Raw genomic sequence first — 20,857 nt, forward strand, 5'->3', positions numbered from 1 at the left:
AATCGCGTGAGCTGTTTCCTTGATATAATCTCTCTCTATATATGTATTTATACACTTTACTTGTTTTGCTTCTCTAGAGAACCCTGCCTAAGACAGAAGGAAAAAGTAAAACTCAATTTTTGCAAATGACATGATCTTATCTATAGAAAACACCAAAGAATCTACAAAAAAGCTAGTAGAGCTCATAAATGAATTCAGCAAAGTGACTGAGTACAAGGTCAACACACAAAAGTCTGTTGGGTTACTATACATCAACAGTGAGCTTTCTGAGAAGGAAGCTAAAGAAACAATTCCATTTATAATAGCATATAAAAGAATAAAATGTAAGAATAAACCAGGGAGGTGAAAGACTTGTACATTAAAAACTATAAAACATTACTGAAAGAAATTAAAGAAGACGTAGATAAATGGAAGGACATTCTGTGTTCATGGATTGGAAGATTTAATATTGTTAAGATGTCAGTACTACTCAAAGCAGTCTATAGATTCATCACAAAATCCCAACAGCCTTCTTTGCAAAAATGAAAAACCCAATCCTCAGATTTATCTGGAACTGCAAGGGGCCTGAATTGCCAAAGCAGTCTTGAAAAAGAACAAAGTCAGAAGACTCACACTTCCAGACTTAAAAACATGCTATAAAGCTACGTAATCAAAACAGTGCAGTACTGGCATACTGACATACGATGTTGCTGTTAATTGCTGTCAAGTTGATTCTGACTCGTGGCGACCACATGGGTGCAGAGTAAAACTGTACTCCATAGAATTTTCAAGGCTGTGACCTTTAGGAAGCAGATCGCTAGACCTGTCCTCCAAGATGCCTCTGGGTGGCACTCACCGTTCGGCTAGTAGTCAAGCGATTAACCATTTACGCCACCCAGAGACCTTGATAGACATATAGACCAGTTGAATAGAATTGAGAGTTCAGAAATAAACCCATACATCTGTGGTCAATTGATTTTCAACAAAGGTACTAAGGCCATTGTATGGGGGAAAGAGTAGTCTCTTTAATAAATGATGCTAAGACAACTGGAGTTCCACATGCAAAAGTATGAAACTAGACTCCTGCTTCGTACCATATAGAAAAATTAAAATGGATCAAGGATCCAAATATAAGAACTAAAACCATAAAACTCTTAGAAGAAAACAGATTTTAGAAAGATCACTGGCACCAGGGTGGAGAGGGGTTTCCTGTGTGGGGAATTAGCCTGAGGGGAGGAAAGAAATTTGAGATCAGATCAGATTATTTTAATAAATAATTCAGATGAGAGTAGATGATAAGCGTATCTGAGCTAATGCAGCAACATCAGCAATAATGATAGAAGGATAAAGATGTTAAAAAAAATTGTCCTAACTTGAGATCACTTGCATTTGTGAGATGAGGAAAAGGAAGGGGCCTTGTATTTCTTCATTTAGAATATTGAAGTTTATTAATAAATCATTCACCAATTTTGAGAATACAGATAGAAGAGAGATTTTTTTTCTTTTGTTTTGGTGGAATGGATACTGATTTCTGCTTAGAGCATGCTGAGCTGTTATCCTGTGGTTTTGTCTGATGGACATTAATAGGCATTTGGATGTATGCGTCTGGAGAGATTTTTTGATAAGAAATAACTTGTGAGTCACCGGTGCACAAGTAATATTGAAATCATTGAAGTTGTCGATCATCCTTGTGTATTTTTTACTGTGAGATATTTCAGATCTATAGAAAATGATCAGCCATGTATCTACCACCCAAGTGTTTCAAACATTAATCTATCATATGTGTTTTTTTTTAATAGAACTTTAAAGATACCAGTGAAACCCCCAGTCTACCCTACCCCAATCTCATATCCTTTTCTGCTCCATAGGAGTAGCCACAATTGAAAATTTATACTTCCCGTACATGTTTTTATGTCATTACTATATACATATGTATCCATGGAACCCTGGTGATGCAGTGGTTAAGAGCTCAGCTGCTAACCAAAAGATCAGCAGTTTGAATCCACCAGCCACTTCCTGGAAACCCGAGGGGGCAGATCTACTCTGTCCTATACAGTCGCTATGAGTCAGAATCGACTCAACGGCAGTGGGTTTTGGTTTTCAAAAATAGCATGATGTGTGTCAATGTTTAATGGAAAATGTAAGTTGCAAGATCCTTTGTCATAGTTATGGGTATATATACCCAAAAAACCCTTGCCATCAAGTCGATTCTGACTCATACCAACACTATAGGACAAAGTAGAACTGCCCCATAGGATTTCCAAGGAGCGGCTGGTGGACTTGAATTGCCTACCTTTTAGTTAGAAGCTGAGCTCTTAACCACTGCGCCTCCAGGGCTCCATTTTTTAAAACCAATGGGAGAGAAATGGGACTTTGTTAAAGCTAATTATCCATAGATATAGTCCACATTTTTTTCCTTCCTTCATCAGATTTCTGTATGATTGAATCCTGTAATGGATTTGCTCAGAATCATATAGCTATTTAGTAAGTGGCAGAATTGGTATTATGTAGCCCACTGCCTGCTAAATGCTTTGCCTCCCATTCTTTCAAATGCACTGTGCCTAGGATAGATATCCTAATGGATTCCTTCAGAGGTTTTGATAGTTTCTAAGTACGAAGATGATATAAAATGATTCTCAGTACCATTTCTTATTCTGTGATTGTCTTTCAGGAAGTTACTGACATAGTTTTTAAAGTTGAGTTGTATTTTCAAGCAGCTTTGCTTGGGATCATTGTCACTGCAATGCCACCATATTTTGCCATGGAAAATGCAGAGAATCATAAGGTAATGATTCAGTTACAAAGAATTACAAGTACAGTTTTCTAATAAATCCCATGCTAAAAATAACTATTTTGCATGAGTGTGAGACTAATATATAATTGTTATTTCAGGAATAAGCTAATGAAATATAAAATTGATTATAATTTATTTTTGTAATAATAGTAATAACTAACATTTATTACTTGAGTATTTACTGTATGCTTTAAAAACTACATTCTTTAATCCTTAAAACATTGTGATGTAAATTTTATGTTACCCACTTTACAGGTAAGGAAATTGAGGGTGAGAGGGTTCAGATAACTTAACCCAGGTTGACTCACCTTATTTATGCGGTGGATCTGGGAATTGACTCCAATCTTTATGTTCTTAATTGATATACTAAACTGTCTTTCCCTTTTAGCCTTTAATAGAGTGTATTGAATGTAAAAGTCACCAATTTTTTGTTCAATGAAAGAAGAAAAAGGTGGAAAATGATTGCCATCACCAGGACCTAGCCCTGAAAAATGGCTATGTAGAGCGTTTTTTTGGCATTTCACCTTCTTTTTGGCACTATTCTTTTTCAGTGTCCTCTTGGCAGATGGTAATACTGTACAGTCATCTAGCTGTTCCGTGCTTTCCAGTGTTTCACTCTTCTGATATTGGATCTCTTGTACTTCTCTAATCAAAATTCTCTTTCTCTCCATGACTGATCTAAGTTCAGTGGAATAAAATTTGTTTAAACTAACTTATACAGTACGATAAGTAATGGGCTTAATGAATAATGGGCTTAAGCCTCATAGCAGACAATTTACATCTTTAATAAATTTGTTTAGTACAAAAATAATATATAAGCCTCACAAGATAATTTTTTAAAATAAGATTTTATTTTTTGTGTTGTAAATATACATACTCATTTTAGTAATCCAGGAAATATAGAAAAGTATAAAGAATAAAAGAATTATCTGTAACCCCAGCACTCAAAGATAAAACTTCCTAAGCAACTGCATTTTTTCTTTTAACTTAAAAGCTTTTCAATTAAATTTTATTTTGAAATCATTGTAAGTTCACATTCAGTTATACAAAATAACACAGAAAGATCCTGTGTACGCTTTTACCCAGTTTCCCCCGATGATAATATCTTGCAAAACTATAGTACAGTATCACCACCAGCTTATTGACATTGTTATAGTCAAGATAGAGAACAGTTCCATCACCACGAAGATCTCTTCTGTTGTTGTTTTCTAGCCACACGCTTCCTGCTCCTATGTTCTCCATTATTATAATTTTGATATTTCCAGAAGTATAAATGGAATCATAGTATGTTTCCTTTTGGAATTGACTTTTTTTGACTCTGCATAAAATCATTTGGAGATTCAACCAAGTTGTATATATCAATAGTCCATTCTTTTTTTTTTTTTTGTTTAGTTGTGGTAAAAATATTTATAACAAGCCATTTATCAGTTCAACATTTTTTACATGTACAATTCAGTTACATTAACTACATTCATTATGTTGTGCACCATCACCACTATCATTTTCCAAATTATTCCATTACCATTAATAGAAACTCAGTGCCCGCTGGCAGTGACTCCCCCTTTCCCCTATCCTCCCCGCCCCCAACCACTGATAAACTGATCTCTATACCTTTGCCCATTCTAGATATTTCATATAAGTAGGATCCTACAACATTTGTCATTTTGTGACCTATATCACTCAGCAGAATGTTTTCAAATTCATCCCTTAGTGTACAAGTTTCTGTTTGCATTACTGCTTTCAGTTTTTTCGGGTATATATCTATGATTGGGATTGCTGGGTCATATGATCTATGTTTAACTTTTTGAGAAATGCCAAACTTTTTTATAGTATCTGTACCATTTTGCATTCCCACCAGCAATGGATGAGGGTTCCAGTTTCTCCCATCCTACCCAACACCTGTTATTTTCCTTTTTTTATCATAGCCATTCTAGTGGGAGTGAAGTGGTATTTCCTTGTGGTTTTGATTTGCATCTCCCTAATGACTGATGACTATAGGGTCACTAAGGGTCGAAATCAACTTGATGGCAATGGGTTTTTTTAACAGGTTAATGACTAATGAGGAGTCCTGGTGGCGTAGTTGTTAAAGCTTTTGGCTGCTGACTGAAAGGTTGGCTGCTCAAGCCCATCAGCTGCTCTTCAGAAGAAAGATGTAGCAGTCTGCTTCCGTAAGGAATTACAGCCTTGGAAACCCTCTGGGACGGTTCTACTCTGTCCTACCGAGTTGCCATCAGTTGGAATCGACTCAACGGCAACGGGTTTTGTTTTGTTTTAACGACTAATGATGTCGAGCATATTTTCATGTGCTTGTTGGCCATTCGTAGATCTTCTTTGGTGAAATGTCTATTTCAGTCCTTTACTCATTTTTTGATTGGATTGTTTGTCTTCTTGTTAACTTGTAGGAGTTCTTTATATATTCTGGATATTAAACCCTTATCAGTCCATTCCTTTTTATTGCTGAGTAGTCCCATGGTATGGATGTATCACAGTTTGTTTAACCATTCATTCTTTGAAGGACATCTGGGTTATTTCCAGTCTTTGTCTATTATGAGTTAAATTGCTATGAACATTCATGTACAGGTTTTTGTGTGAACATAAATTTTCATTTTTCTGGGATAAATGCCCGAGAGTACAAATGCTGGATTGTATGGTGGTTGCATGTTCAGTAAGAAACTGCTGAACTGCTTTCTAGAGTGATTATACCATTTTGCCTTCTCACCAGCAATGAATAAGAGACAAAAGCATAGATTATCCAAAATAATTTTATTGGAGTTAGTTTATGTTTTCATACTTACTATGAAATTTTCATATATCTGATGTTCTTGTAATTCATTGAACACAAAAGTTGTCCAGTTTTTCTTATTTTTCCTCCTCTTTTCAACTAGTCTATATTCCATGCTCCCCTTAACCTCACTGTATGGTCAGCTGTTTCTTAAAATATTATTGGAATAGATTTTTTATAGATGAAAGGTTTACTCTGTCTTTGAAAATCAACTGAATAAGATTCTTAGGTATTTGGATTTGTAAAAAAATTTTAATATTTCAAATTAAATAGTGAGAGCATAAGATATTTAGGAAAACTAAGGTCATTTAGGAGACTTGGTGGCATAGTAGTTAAGAGCTCAGCTGCTAGCAAAAAGGCTGGCAGTTCGAATCTGCCAGCCGATCCTTTGAAATCCTATGGGGCAGTTCTACTCTGTCCTATAGGGTCGCTATGAGTCGGAACCCACTAGACGGCACCTAACAACAGCAGCGACAAGAAGAAGATCATTTAAGTTTACTGTCAGTATACCTGAAAATGCTTTTTACTTGTGGTAGTAATAACAACTTACATTCTGCTACGCAAGAGTATAAAATGCTTTCAAATGCATCATGTGTGCAGTTTTACCCTTAACCTGAAACCACTATGTACTTGGCAGTTTATTAGCGTTTTCATGACAAGTTAAGTTTAAAAAGTTAGAATCTGTTTCCTGTTTAAAACATATCTTTTCATCTATGTCAACAAATTTTCAAAAGCAGTAGTGTTTTGGTTACTGCTAACGGATCACCGTTTGCATAGCTATAACCCTCACGACACTTTTTGCTTCATTTTAGTTTCATGTTTCTTAACAGCACTGCTTTATTCTGATTCTTAAAAATTTTGTTGCAATTGTTATGTCTCAGAAATATTGAGCCAAATTAAAGGCTAAATGGAATTTATATTTAACTGTGATGAGAAATGTTATTACCTGTAAACTCAGAATGTGACCTTTTTTGTTTAGTTGATCAAAAATTGACTCTAAAATAATTTTTTAGAGTTTTTTTGTTTGTTTGTAAAATGTTTAACATTATATTTTTTTCCCTTCTTTTTTTTTTTTTAGATCAAAGCTTATACTCAGCTTAAACTTTCAGGTCTTTTTCCATCGGCATATTGGATTGGACAAGCTATCATTGATATCCCCTTATTTTTTATTGTTCTTGTTTTGATGCTAGGAAGCTTATTTGCATTTCATTATGGATTATATTTTTATGCTGTAAAGTTCCTTTCTGTGGTAAGTTAATGTCAGTGTACTCATGCTATTAGTAAATAAAATAGTGTTTCTTAAAAACTGTGCTTATAAACATGACAATTGGCTGATTCTCTAATTTGGGCATTAATTTTTAAGGAAAATAGAACCAGCATCTAGGTGATTATTGTATATGATACCTATGATCAATGCAATTTATATTACTATAAGTGATTTTTAAAAATAATAACTTACTACCATTATAAAATAATTCCTTGAAACTGAGGTAGTCTTTCATGTAGATCGCTTAATTGTGTATCTTCAGGAATGCTTAAAATAGGCCTTCCTTAAACTGTCTTTTCCCTGTCTGCTCTGTGTCTGAAAATAATTTAACAAAAGAAGAAAATCTCTTATTCCATAATTAAAAATGTGCCTGGAAATACAAAGGAAGAATCAGATTTACATTCATGTGCACATGTAAATAACTGATAATATGCATGATTTTTATTAGGAAAAGGGGAAAACAGAGCTAGGTGAATTTGGGTTACCGAAAGTAAAGTTAACAATTTTGCTAGAGATCATAATGATCTTATATATTAATTTCTACCTTATTAATTGCTAAGTATTTTTCTTAAAACTTTATAAAATATATTAAGTGCTGTATATTAAAATGGTAGCTTATAGTTGATTAAGAGAGATAAAATGGTTTTCTGTAATAATAAACCTGCTTTCTACAATAATATATGAGATAGCATTTTACTTGGTATAAAAGAAGAACTACAAATAGTGTTCAGTTTAAATCACTTATTCAGGATTGTATTAACAATACGTTAGAAGCATGATTTTTGTTAATTTAAGAGAAATGGGAATAAGTCCTCAAGTAACCACAATTTCTGTTTTGAGAATGATTTGTTGAGCAATAAATTTGAAGAAAAATATTCCTTAGTATTTTAATGTGACTGTGGTATTTTATATATATTCTATTCATATTTTTAGATGCAGCATATACATTTTTGTTTTACAGATTTTTTGCCTTGTTGCCTATGTTCCATCAGTTATTCTGTTTACCTATGTTGCTTCTTTCACGTTTAAAAAAGTTTTAAATACCAAAGAATTCTGGTCATTTATCTATTCTGTGGTAAGTCACATATTATGTCAACTTTTCATAGCAGTTTAGTCAAAAGTCATTAACTCTTTAATGATTCAACTCAAAATGTTACAAGTTTTATAAATGCAGAATTTAGATCAATAACTGGCAGCATTGTATGTTTGTTTTCTTTTTTATGCATTCTACGGAAGGATGATACTGAAAGCATTTAACAACTAGCATGGCAAGGATACTGCTGTTGTTGTGTGGCATTGAGTCGATTCCAGATCATAGTGTCCTTATACGACAGAGAACTGCCCCATAGGGTTTCCTAGGCTTTAATCTTTACAGAAGTCTATGGTCAAGTTCTACTCTATAGGGTCCCTATGAGTTGGCTTTAACTCAGTGGTACACAACAACAGCTGACTTTAGGGGAACAGATCGCCAAGTCTTTTCTCCTATGGAGACACAGGTGGATTCGAACCACCAGCCTTTCGGTTAGCAGCCCCACGCTTAACTGTTGTGTCACCAGGGCTCCCAGCTACAGGCAACTGCTACGAGCATATTGATACTTCCTCGCTAAGTATCACTTTTGGTTCCATGTTTTATTAGAGGGTTGACAAAATAATTAAACGCCGGGGCACAAATGTGCAAGTAAGTTTGATGAAATTTCTAAACACTTTTTTACTTTTTTTCTCATTTTTTTTTTTTTTTCTTTAGACTGCCTTGGCTTGCGTTGCAATCACTGAAATAACTTTCTTTATGGGATATACGATTACAGCTACTCTTCATTATACTTTTTGCATAGTCATTCCAATCTATCCACTTCTAGGTTGCCTGATTTGTTTTATAAAGGTAGGTCTGTTAGGTATTTTAATATTTTAAAAGCATAAATAAATACTGCCTAATCGTTGAGATTCTTCTTGTTTTTTTTACTGAAAACAGTAAAAATCATCAGATTAGGTGCTACTGCTTGATTGAGGTATTGCAGCAGTTCAAAATTACTTAGATCTTTTCAGGCATGTCTTTAAACTGTAAATTCTCAAAGGAGAAGGACTATGTCTATCACATGTTCTTTCATGTCCAAAATTATATATATACTTAGAATTATGAGCTGCTTCAGTCAGTATTTATTTTGGTGGAATTTTTCCAGGATTAAATAATGCAGAGATAAGAGAAAATAAAGTGTGAGAGATTGTTTCCAAGAAAAAATGAAAAACAGATTTGTTTTATTCAGCTTGGATAATTGAAAAAATTTTCCATGTAATTAGGAAAAAAAAAAAGATGAATTCTTGAGTTAGGAGGATTGCTGATTAATTCTACTTACTAACCTTCTGCCCTTTATCTTTTTGCTTCAGTTTAACATGTTTAGTTTATACCTACCCTGATATATTTTTGGATGGGAAGATTTTAATCTTAGTACAAAACATAGCTGTTCATCTTGATAGCTAATATGTTTTTTTATAAGGAATACATGTTTGTTGAAGAAAATGTATTTTTTTCCATTTTAATCCAATTCTTTCTACATATTGCAGCATAAAATTTTCAAAAATTTTTGTCTTAGATTTCTTGGAAGAGTAAACAGAAAAATGAGGACACCTATGATCCATGGGATAGGCTTTTGGTGGCTGTTGTAGCGGTAAGAAATAAAAGAAAGGTGTTTTTTTGTGTTAGAATGTTGCCTTAGGAATAATTTGGTTATATGGTTTTAACTATGTTTTTAGTTTTTATTCTGTTACATAAAAACTAAGGCGCATAAAAAGTCCAGTGTGTTAGTTAATGCTATCTAATTTGCATTTCAGTGGTAATACCTTTCATTTACTGAATATGTTCACATTAAGACACTTGGCTTTTTCACATGTTATTAATTCCTTTTAGTTGCAATTCTGGCTTCTTAGAAGCAAAATCACAGCTTTTTATTTTTTTATTATATTTTATGGAACTGACGACAAATGCATTTTCAGAGGTAGAAAAATATGTGAAGGATTGTTTTATTAAAAATAATTATACCTTAGTTTGTATTAAAAAATTGTGATTAATTTTTTTGGTGATGGCAAGGAAACAGATGTTTGTGGTCTTGGTTCTATTGGCATAGGAAAAAAATCAATTCAGTCATGAGCTGTTACACGTTCTTGTTTTAGCCTTACTTGCAGTGTGTACTGTGGATTTTCCTCTTACAATACTATGAGAAAAAATATGGAGGCAGATCAATAAGAAAGGATCCCTTCTTCAGGTCAGTTTAATTTTTTTTTTAAGTTTCACTGTTTTTTAGTATATTTACAGAATTGTGCAACCACCACTATAACCTAATTTAGAATATTTCTGTCAACCCAAACAGAAACCTCGTGTCCATTAGCAGTCAGTTCCCCATCTCCCCTACCTTGCTCCCCAGCCCTAGGAACCATTGATCTACTTTCTGTCTCTATAGATTTGCCTATTCTGGAGATTTCATATAAGTGATGTCATATAATATGTAGTCTATTTGGGTCTAGCTTCTTTCACCTAGCATAATGTTTTAAAGGTTCATCCATGTTGTAGCATGGAGCAGTATTTCATTCCTTTGATATTGCCAAATCATAGTATGTTGTATGGATATACTACGTTTTGTTTATCCATTCATCAGTTAATGGGCATTTGGATTGTTTCTACTTTTCGGCTGTTAGAAATAATGTTGCTATGAACATTTGTGTACGGGTATTTGCGTGGACATATGTTTTTACTTCTGTTGAGTGAATACCTAGGATTGGAATTGTTAGGTTGTATGGTAATTCTGTGTTCAGCCTTTTAAGGAAATGCCAGACTGTTTTCCAATGTGACTACACCATTTTACATTCCCACTAGCAATGTATGAGGGTTCTACTTTTTCCACATACTTGCCAATGCTTGTCGTTGTCTTTTTAGTCATTCTAGTGGTATGATGTAGTTTCTAATTGTAGTTTTGTTTTGAAATTCCCTAATGACTAATGATGTTGAGCATCGTTTTACATGCTCATTAGCCATTCATGTATCTTCTTTGAGAAATGTCTATTCAAACCATTTGCCCATTTTTAAAAATTGGCCTATTTGTCTTTATATTATTGAATTCTAATAGTTCTTTACGTATTCTGAATACAAGTCCCTCATTAGATAATCTGATTTGCAGATATTTTCTCTTGGTTTGTGCAGTTTCTTTTCAGCATCACAGCAATTTACATTTAATTAAGAGCTATTTAGTGAAATATAGCTATTGGTGCTAAATTGGTTCTGAATTTCTTTTTTATATTTCTTGCATATTTGCTTATTTATGTATTTGTTGAATATTAACATACTATAGAATACTGGATGATTGGCATTGGTGATTCAGTAGTAGAATTCTCATCTTCCGTATAGGAGACCTGCGTTCGACTGCAGACCAGTGTACTTCATGCACAGCCACCACCTGTCTGTCAGTAGTGAGTTGTGTGTTGCTGTGATGCTGAACAGACTAAGGTGGACTATTTCTGAAAATCAGCCAGTGAAAACCCTATGGATCATAGCAGTCCAATCTGCAGCCCATCATGAGGATGGTGCAGGGCTAGGCAGTGTTTAGTTTTGTTGTGCATGGGGTTGCCATGAGTTGGGGGCTCAACAGCAGCTAACAACAACAACAAATAGAAAACTGTAAAGTGTAGAACTTTATGAAGTCCGTGGAGGTGCAAACAGCTAATACACTTAGTTGCTAACCAAAAAGTTGGAGGTTCGAGTCCACCCAGAGTTTCCTAGGAAGAAAGTCCTAGTGATCTGGTACCAAAAAAAATCATTGAAAATACTGTGGAGCTTAGTCCTCCTGTGGTACACATGGGGTCACCATGGGTTAGAATCAACTCAATGGTAATTGGTATTGAAATGTCTAAAGGTTATTAACCACTGGATACTCCCTACATCCACTGAGGACTTCAGTATCTGGCTTTCCTTCTTCCTTTTCACCTTAATCTGCTGTCATCTTGCGATAGACTTCAGCATCCACATAACCTTTCTACTACCTAACCCCTCAGTTTCTGGTTTCCTGCAAACTGGTAACTTTTGCCTCTACCCCTATTCTGCCATTTATTTACACCAGAGCCATGACATCATTGCTCTTCACTTCATCTGTAAAAGCTTAAATATCAGTGTCCGGTTCTACTAGTAATTTTTTGTTTGTTTGTTTTAAATCTTTCCAGCTCTCTCATTTTATTAGTCCTTTCAGACTTTTTTTTTTCTCCCCTAATCTCATTATGGTTTCATGCCCTTGAATTTTCCGTGTTCTCCCAAGTATATTGGCTATTCACTGTTGTTACTTTCTTCTCTATCCAGCCTTGTCCATATGGTTCACACTTTAACCCTCTTTCAGCATTCTCAACTTCTGTATCTCTTTGACTAGTCTGCTAAAAACAAAAATTATGGGTGAACTTAACCATATGCTGGAGAAAAATCACATGTAAGTACAGATAGATACACTACATATGTATAAACTTAACTTTAGCACTGTTTGCTAACCCTACCACATTTTATTAGTCAGCACCTTCCTAACTCTTTCAGTAGTTGTCCCAAACCTTCTTTGTATTCTTCAGATTCCCAGATTCACCCCTCTTCACCTCATTCCCTACTTCTCAGTGGATGATCTTGCCACCTATCTCAGAAAACAAAAGCATCTAATTATGAATTACAAATTTCTCCACATCTTCCATCATTTGTCTTTTCCCACTCCCAGAGTAACAGTTGTCCCTCCAGTTATCCAAGTCTTTATTCATCCCCTCTACTTTAGGATGTTGCTTGATCAATTTTCTTTTCTCTTGTATAGCCTCCTCTTCTGGATCTTAGTAGGAATTTTTTTAGAGGGGCATCTTCCTCCCATATAAAAACAAAATGGTAAAGATCAGAACCCATAAGTCTCACTTGAACATGAATCCCTCTCTTACTCTTATCCCACATCTCTTCTTCCTTTCATAGCCTTTTTCTGTCACCATTTCTTGACCTCCCACTCACTCCTTAACTCCCTGCAATCTGGTTTTTGCCATTACCTGTTCACCGATGCTATTTTTAGTAAGATAACTAATGACTTCCTTTTGGCCATGTCAACTTATTGAACTAATCTGCAGCCTTTAATGTGGTTGACTTCTTCCTCCTTATACTTTCCTCTTGTTCCTTCGTTTTCCATAATGTCACCTCCTATTTGCTTCCTTCTCTATTACTTCAGAATCTTCTTTGCAAGCGTTTCTTCCTCTGCCTACCCTTAAGAATAGTATTCCTTTGAGCTCTGACTTCACTTCTGCCTTTGCTCTTCTTGATCAATTTCATTTACACCCAGGCTGTGAATTCTTTGAGGGTAAGGTCCAGGTTTTTTCATCCAGCTTTCTATCTCTGTGTGGCATAGTGCCTGATGAATATTGTTCATAAATAATATTGTTGAATAAATGAATGAATTTAGATAATAAATTAACCTATTTATTAAACAAGTATTTATCGATAAAAAGTTATCCGTGAAGTAAAACTATTACTTGTAAACTTCCTTTCAGAGGTGACCACAGATCTAATGTTGGTATTTTTTTCAGTGTTTTCTCAGTATTTTAATTATTTGAAAATCTGCTATCTTTATATATTTAGGACCTTTTCAACAAAGTCTAAAAATAGGAAGTTTCCAGAATCACCAAACAATGAAGATGAAGATGAAGATGTCAAAGCTGAAAGATTAAAAGTCAAAGAGCTAATGAATTGCCAGTGCTGTGAAGAGGTAATTTAGCCTTTATGGCTATGTCATATTAAATGTAGAATGATTAGTTCCCAAGGTATAGGCATTAATCTGAAAAAAAAATATTTTTCTCTGCTTGTGAATTTATCTGAAAAGCAAATATTTTCTTTAAAAAAATATTTTTGTCTACTTAGTTTTGAATAGCCATAATTTCAACCATAGGTATTTATTTGTACAATACCTCTTACAGTAAATATAATTCTTATGATATGGACATGAGGTATGTACTGCCTGTCATTTCCTGAAAAGTATGTGATTTATAACTCTTTTTAAATCCTATTTCCCTTACTAGAAACCAGCTATTATGGTCAGCAATTTGCATAAGGAATATGATGACAAGAAAGATTTTCTTACAAGAAAAGTAAAGAAAGTGGCAACTAAATATGTTTCTTTCTGTGTGAAAAAAGGCTGGTATTTAACTAATTTTTCTTAAATAACTTTCCCAGAAAAGTAATTCCCACTTTTAGTTTGATTTGTGTAGGATAATTTTTTTTCTTTTCTTTTAGGTGAGGTCCTGGGACTGTTGGGCCCAAATGGGGCAGGCAAAAGCACAATTATTAATATTCTGGTTGGTGATATTGAACCAACATCAGGCCAGGTATGATATACAAGGATGTGAGATATATTGAATATGATTTACATTTTTTATTAAAATAAATTTCCTAACGATTAGTTAGGATTTTGATGCTCAATTTTTATATCTCGAGTATTTTATATCGAGTATCAAGTTTTTAATATAACTTGTTCAAGTTGTGATCTTTCTTGTTATCTGTGAAAATAATGTACACAGTTAGATTTTTATACTTACATACCTAAATACAGACATATACACATCCAGTATTTATGCTTTTGTAATTATTATTATTACATGTATGAGTGATATAGGAACCTTGATTGTGCAGTGGTTAAGTGCCCGACTGCTAACCGAAAAATTGGCTGTTTGAACCCGCCAGCCACTCAGTGGGAGTAAGATGTGGCAGTCTGCTTCTGTAAAGATTTACAGTCTTGGAAACCCTGTGAGGCAGTTCTGCTCCATCCTGTAGGGTTGCTATGAGTCAGAATCGACTCAATTGCAATGGATTTGGGTTGGTTTTTGAATGAGTGATTTGTCAACCAAGTTAGTAAAAGACAATTGTATTAACTTCAGGAGATATGTGAGCTACTCTTGATAATTCCATTGATTAGTCTTATTATAAGCATGCCACTCACCAACTTGTAGAAACTACTCTGTTCTTGTCTTCTGCTTCTCTTCCCCTTGCTACTGACACCATCCATACTGGCTCATTGCTTTCCTGGAGAATGCCAGGCATACTCCTTTGGGTTTTTGCCCTAGCTGTTTCCTTTCTTGGCTATACCTTACCCCTAGAAAACCAAATGACTAAATTCACTTGCCTCCTTAGCTCAAGTATCCCCTTCCAGTGAGGCCCTGATCCTTCTGTTTAAAATGGTGGCTTTCCTTCCCCACTCAACCCTGTATTCCTAATCACCTTTTCTGGCCATATCACTGAACTCTGCTTTTTAACTAGGTACTTGTTTCATTAAAAAAGACTAAATCTGACCTGATAATACCCTGATTTTAAGAAGAGAATTAAATTAATCTCATCACTTCCTTCGCAAAAGTAAATTAAGCAAAAATAGTGATTAAGAGTAGCTTTATATTTCTGTAGATATTTCTAGGAGGTTATTCTTCGGACCTGGCTGAAGATGATGACTCCACTAAGTGTGTGGGATACTGTCCTCAGATGAACCCACTATGGCCAGATATTACATTGCAGGAACATTTTCAGATTTATGGAGCTGTGAAAGGAATGAGTGAAAGTGACATGAAAGAAGTCATAAAGAGGTAAAATAATTGTCTTTAGAACCCTTTTGTTACTTGAGGGAAAGGTTTACGTTTGCCATTTTAAAAAATTGCCCAACAGGTATTTCCATGGATTATAATTTTCACAGAATATGAACATTGCATTTTCATATATTCTTTACAAAATTATGATAGCTATGAAATAAAAGGCAATTTTTTTCTATTTCTGATTACAGAGTGAATGTACTTACAGATGTCACAAAAGTTATTTTAATTTAAAATGAAGCATTTATTGTTAAGATACTAATTTTTTTTTAAATGATGTAAATTGGAGTTTAGCTAATTATAGTAAGCTTCAACTGAGTAACTGTTCTAGAAAAAACAACATCAATGATCACAAGCTGTTTATATGGATATTTCATGGTATACTCATTTTGTATTGTCCATTTTGCAGAATTGCAAATGCGCTTGATTTAAAAGAACATCTTCAGAAAACTATAAAGAAAATTCCTGCAGGAATCAAGCAAAAGGTGTGTTCATTAAATAATGAACATATGTATATTTTTTGATAGTTTATTGCCTGATAGTATCTTGGTAGACTTCCTTATAGTGAAGCCTTATTTGTGTCTCTCCACCCCCCCCCATTTTCTTTCTGTCTAGTTGTGTTTTGCTCTAAGTATGCTGGGAAATCCTCAGATTACTCTGCTAGATGAACCATCTACAGGTATGGATCCTAAAGCCAAACAGCACATGTGGTGAGTATGGCACTAAAGAAGCTTGAGATACATTACGTTACATCAGACTGCAGAATACAAGAATGGTTTCGTTAGCTGTATATACATATGGAAGTAAAATTCTACACAAATGATAAAATAGTGAAGATTCCTTTAAACTTTTAAAACTTTATCATATTTTATATGAAATGTTAATAATATTCTATATATTCTAGAGCAAAACTGAGCATGTGGGTCATTATTAAATAAAGAGTGCTATTGCCTGAATAGTTTTTTAAAAGGATTTTTTCCTAGTTATTTATAATAAATTATCTTTTTCATAACAGTATTTTCTTAAATTTATGTAAGTGCTAATTAGTTGCCTAAATCTTTGGGCCTCAGTGTAAGGCTTGGTTTTGATGTAGGCTAAGACTTCCTTCAGTTCTGTGATTATATAGCTATTTTTTTTTTTTTTGTAACATGAAAAGGCATCAATTCTTATAATTTATTGGTTAGCTTGCTTTTAACCCATAAATCAAAAAAGCCAAACCTGTTGCCGTCAAGTTGATTCCAACTCATAGCAACCCTATAGGACAGAGTAGAACTGCCCCATAGGGTTTGCAAGGAGCGGTAGATTCGAACCCCTGACCTTTTGGTTAGCAGCTGAGCTCTTAACCACTGCGCCACCAGTGCCCCTTATAGCCCATAGAGACATTTAAAATCATGGAATTTCTTTCCCTTTGATAAGCTTTCAAAAATAAGGGAAAGTAAATTAGAATATAAAATCATAGTTGGGCAGGATAAAATAGTCACAGTAATTGATATTTGATAAATTTTAATTAACCAAATTAACCAAGTAGTTGTTTTTTTAAAAACCCAAACATTATTAACATATAAGTGTTCTTCTCTCTTCTTTTTGTTGTACTTTTTTATAGGCAAGCAATTCGAACTGCATTTAAAAACAAAAAGCGAGCTGCTATTCTAACCACTCACTATATGGAGGAGGCAGAGGCTGTCTGTGACCGAGTCGCTATTATGGTATCTGGGCAGTTAAGGTAGCCGTCTAAATAGCATGCCATTTATGGAAAGGTGCTTGGTTGGCTTTTGAACGCCATCATTTCAGAAACTTAATAGTAGTAATATGTACTGATTTAAATGTTAAAAGAAAAGTTTCCTTGTTTGAGTTTTAGAATCAATCTTTAGCTTTTCTGTAGAATTACTTGGAAATATGTTAGTAGTTTCCAAAATATGGCTGGCTACTTTGTATTTAGAATTGGCTTAATTATTCAACAATTTGGAATGTTATTTTCAGGTGTGATATTTGTAATTTTAAATATTAATGTTAGACATAGTACTGAATTATAATTCAGAATATAAGATAAATATACATGAGTTCCTATTCATGTAAGTAAACAATTGAATAAATAAATGGGGGAGAAGAGGCAGATCTTCCTTACAAAAGGATTCCAAATAGTATATATAGATACTGCCACTACAGGAGGGGGAGCTTAATCCTTTAGCCCCAAGTATGGACTGGATTTAGCGAGTTACTTCTAAAGAATAGAGTACATAAAATAGTAACTTTACCATAGAGAAACCCATTGTGTGAACATCATGTATCCCCTGATATGATGTGATCAGAAGGACTCTTCAGCCCTGTGGTATTCTCTCTGAAAACCCTTAACACCTGTCTAATTATGAGGAGAACATCATACTAACCCAAAGTGAGGGACATTTTACAAAACACCTGATTCAGTATTCCTAAAAACTGATAAAGTTGTGAAAAACAAGGAAAGAGTGAGACACTGTCACAGAGGAAGACTAAGGAAACAGAACTGCTAAGTGCAATGTGATATCCTGGATAAATCCTGGAACAGAAAAAGGACATTGGTAGAAAAACAAGTGGAATCCAAATAAAGTCTGGAGTTAATAGTAATGTACCAGTGTTGGTTTCTTAATTTTAATAAGTGTTCCACGATACTGTAAGATTAGGGAAACTGAAACTGAGTGAGGGATATTTGGGAACTCTATTATCTTTGCAACCTTTCTGTAAATCTAAAATCATTGTAGAATAAAAAATTAAGAAATGGGAGAGATTTAAGTGAGAAACCATTCTTTGAAGCTGTCATTTTATATCTGAGCTTTCTTTTAAAAATTACTATAGATGTATCGGGACAGTACAACATCTAAAGAGTAAATTTGGAAAAGGCTACTTTTTGGAAATTAAATTGAAGGACTGGATAGAACACCTAGAGGTAGAACGCCTTCAAAGAGAAATTCAGTGTATTTTCCCAAATGCAAGCCGTCAGGAAAGGTAAAGATTAAATATATTTCTTTGTACAGCAGTAATCATAAAAATTGGTTATTAAGGATTAGGAAAAAAACCCTCTTCACTCACATGCTGTCTCTCTCTCATACATACATACATATACATATATATACAAACACACACACACGCATATATATACACACACACGCATATATGTTTTTGTGGTAGGTGCCATTGAGTCAGTTCCAACTCATAGCAACCCTATGTACAATAGAATGCAACATTGCCCGGTCCTGTGCCATCCTCACCATCATTGTTATGCTTGAGTCCATTGTTGCAGCCACTGTGTCAGTCCGTCTCATTGAGGGTCTTCCTCTTTTTCGCTGACCCTCTACTTTACCAAGCATGATGTCCTTCTCCAGGGACTGGTCCCTCCTGATAACATGTCCAAAGTATGTGAGATGAAGTCTCGCCATCCTCATTTCTGAAGGTCATTCTGGCTGTACTTCTTCCAAGACAGATTTGTTCATTCTTCTGGCAGTCCATAGTATATTCAATATTCTTTGGCAACACCATAATTCAAAGACATCAATTGTTTTTCAGCCTTCCTTATTCATTGTCCAGCCTTCGTACATATATATGTATATATAATATATATGTGTATATATTAGACTCTGAGTGAAAAGAATGTGTTCATATATATAGATATATATTTCTCTCTTACATGAAAATACCTGTATATTATCACAAATACTAAGCTAACATAGCCTGATTACTGGAGTTTTTTTTTTAATCTAACTTAGTGTTAGATCTTTTAATATTCAATAGTATTTAAACTTTTTAAAGTTCTTATTTAGTAGGAATGATAGAGTTATTTTATTGTACATGAAAAATATTTTATAATTTCAAACAATGTTTATCCAAATAAATACCAAACTACATTATTGAAGTTTAATTTTGACCTTTAGCATTAGAACACAGTAGTAATTATTTTTGAATTTTCCTACATTTTATCTTACTTTTGTTTTCAGCTTTTCTTCTATTTTGGCTTATAAAATTCCCAAGGAAGATGTTCAGTCTCTTTCACAGTCTTTTTCTAAGCTGGAAGAAGGTAAGTGGTATTTGAAAAAAAGTGTAAGGATAGCTCTCAAATTATGAAAGAATTTAATTTATAAAATTTAGAACTTGGAACTTAAATTTTTTAGAAACTATAATAAATGAGAAGATAGGCTTTTATTCATTTAATCTAAGATAAAGATAAATACTAATACTATGAGGATTTTATAGATCAATTACATTGTCACATCAACCTTTTACAGTCTCTAGTGGACCTCACCACAATTTATCAGATTGCATCTATGAGAAAGTTCAGCTTAATCATCTTTCACCAATTCAGTCCAGCCGTGGGAGCACTATGTTTCTTGAATCCTTACTTCTTACTGCACCACAGAAGTAGCAGTGGTATCAAGACTAGTGGCAGAGGAGAGGAGAATTCATAGTGCAGGAGACTAGGGAGAGTTTTAGAGAAACTTAATGAATCATGGCATTTTTTAAAGAAGTTGTAGATAGGATAAAGATATAGTAAAGATAGACAAGTCTATGGAAATATTGTCAATAACTGGAATCTAGTTCAAGAAGTCAAGAATAGGATATATTGGAGTTGGGGAACGGGAGATAGACAGCAAGGATCAGAAGAAAACATAAAAGAAAGGAATAACAAGGAAGAAGATAAAGGAGGAAAAAGAGATGCCTGTAAAAGGTGAAATAAGACAAGTAACGTTAAACATAGTGCTTAGGCCTGTACAAAAATTGTGGGGATAGGAAAGAGGAAGGAAGCATGGTAGAGGAAAAGAACCTTTTGACAGCTTCAAATTTAAATGAGCTGATTACAAAAGACCTTTTTTTAAGCAAAGATTGTTAGCCACCTTAGTAGTCATTATCATTTTATTCTTTAAAAATACTAATAAATAAAATATTGTTTTCATACTTTAATAGCTAAACATACTTTTGCCATTGAGGAATACAGCTTTTCTCAAGCAACATTGGAACAGGTACTATAAAGTTAAATTGTGTGTGTGTGCCTGTGTCTAGTAGTTGTTGTTGTAAAAGTATATATAACATAGCATTTGCCAATTCAGCACTTTTCAGGTATATAATTTAAGTGACATCAATTACATTAATCATGTTATGCAACATCACCCATAATTGTTGCTAAATTTCCCATCACCATAAACAGAAACTCACTGCTTCCCAAACAATGACTCCCCCTCCCCCCCTTCCCCTACCTGTTTGTAGCCACTAATAAACTTTGGTCTCTGTCTTGGTCATCTAGTGCTGCTGTAACAGAGATACCACAAGTGGATGGCTTTAACAAAGAGAAATTTATTTCTTCACAGTAAAGTAGGCTAAAAGTCCAAATTCAGGGCATCAGCTCCAGGAGAAGGCTTTCTCTCTCTGTCTGCCATCTCATCAATCTTCTCCC

At 34.2% G+C, this 20,857-nt stretch overlaps 1 protein-coding gene across 2 annotated transcripts in view; it reads left to right on the plus strand.

Annotated features, from left to right (window-relative positions):
- Positions 1 to 20,857, plus strand: part of ABCA5 (ATP binding cassette subfamily A member 5) — a 102,390-nt gene that overhangs the window by 76,544 nt on the left and 4,989 nt on the right. For both annotated transcript variants that reach the window (XM_004374183.3, XM_023729281.1), the window contains 16 exons: positions 2,651 to 2,764; positions 6,634 to 6,804; positions 7,784 to 7,897; positions 8,567 to 8,701; positions 9,411 to 9,485; positions 9,988 to 10,079; positions 13,448 to 13,574; positions 13,885 to 13,999; positions 14,099 to 14,190; positions 15,260 to 15,435; positions 15,848 to 15,923; positions 16,054 to 16,148; positions 17,042 to 17,161; positions 18,271 to 18,420; positions 19,407 to 19,486; positions 20,371 to 20,426. In XM_004374183.3, the coding sequence (XP_004374240.1) occupies positions 2,651 to 2,764; positions 6,634 to 6,804; positions 7,784 to 7,897; positions 8,567 to 8,701; positions 9,411 to 9,485; positions 9,988 to 10,079; positions 13,448 to 13,574; positions 13,885 to 13,999; positions 14,099 to 14,190; positions 15,260 to 15,435; positions 15,848 to 15,923; positions 16,054 to 16,148; positions 17,042 to 17,161; positions 18,271 to 18,420; positions 19,407 to 19,486; positions 20,371 to 20,426 (1,788 nt within the window). The remainder of the gene's footprint in view (positions 1 to 2,650; positions 2,765 to 6,633; positions 6,805 to 7,783; positions 7,898 to 8,566; positions 8,702 to 9,410; positions 9,486 to 9,987; positions 10,080 to 13,447; positions 13,575 to 13,884; positions 14,000 to 14,098; positions 14,191 to 15,259; positions 15,436 to 15,847; positions 15,924 to 16,053; positions 16,149 to 17,041; positions 17,162 to 18,270; positions 18,421 to 19,406; positions 19,487 to 20,370; positions 20,427 to 20,857) is intronic.

This window comes from Trichechus manatus, unplaced genomic scaffold, assembly GCF_000243295.1.
Source record: "Trichechus manatus latirostris isolate Lorelei unplaced genomic scaffold, TriManLat1.0 scaffold00028, whole genome shotgun sequence".
NCBI lineage: Eukaryota > Metazoa > Chordata > Mammalia > Sirenia > Trichechidae > Trichechus > Trichechus manatus.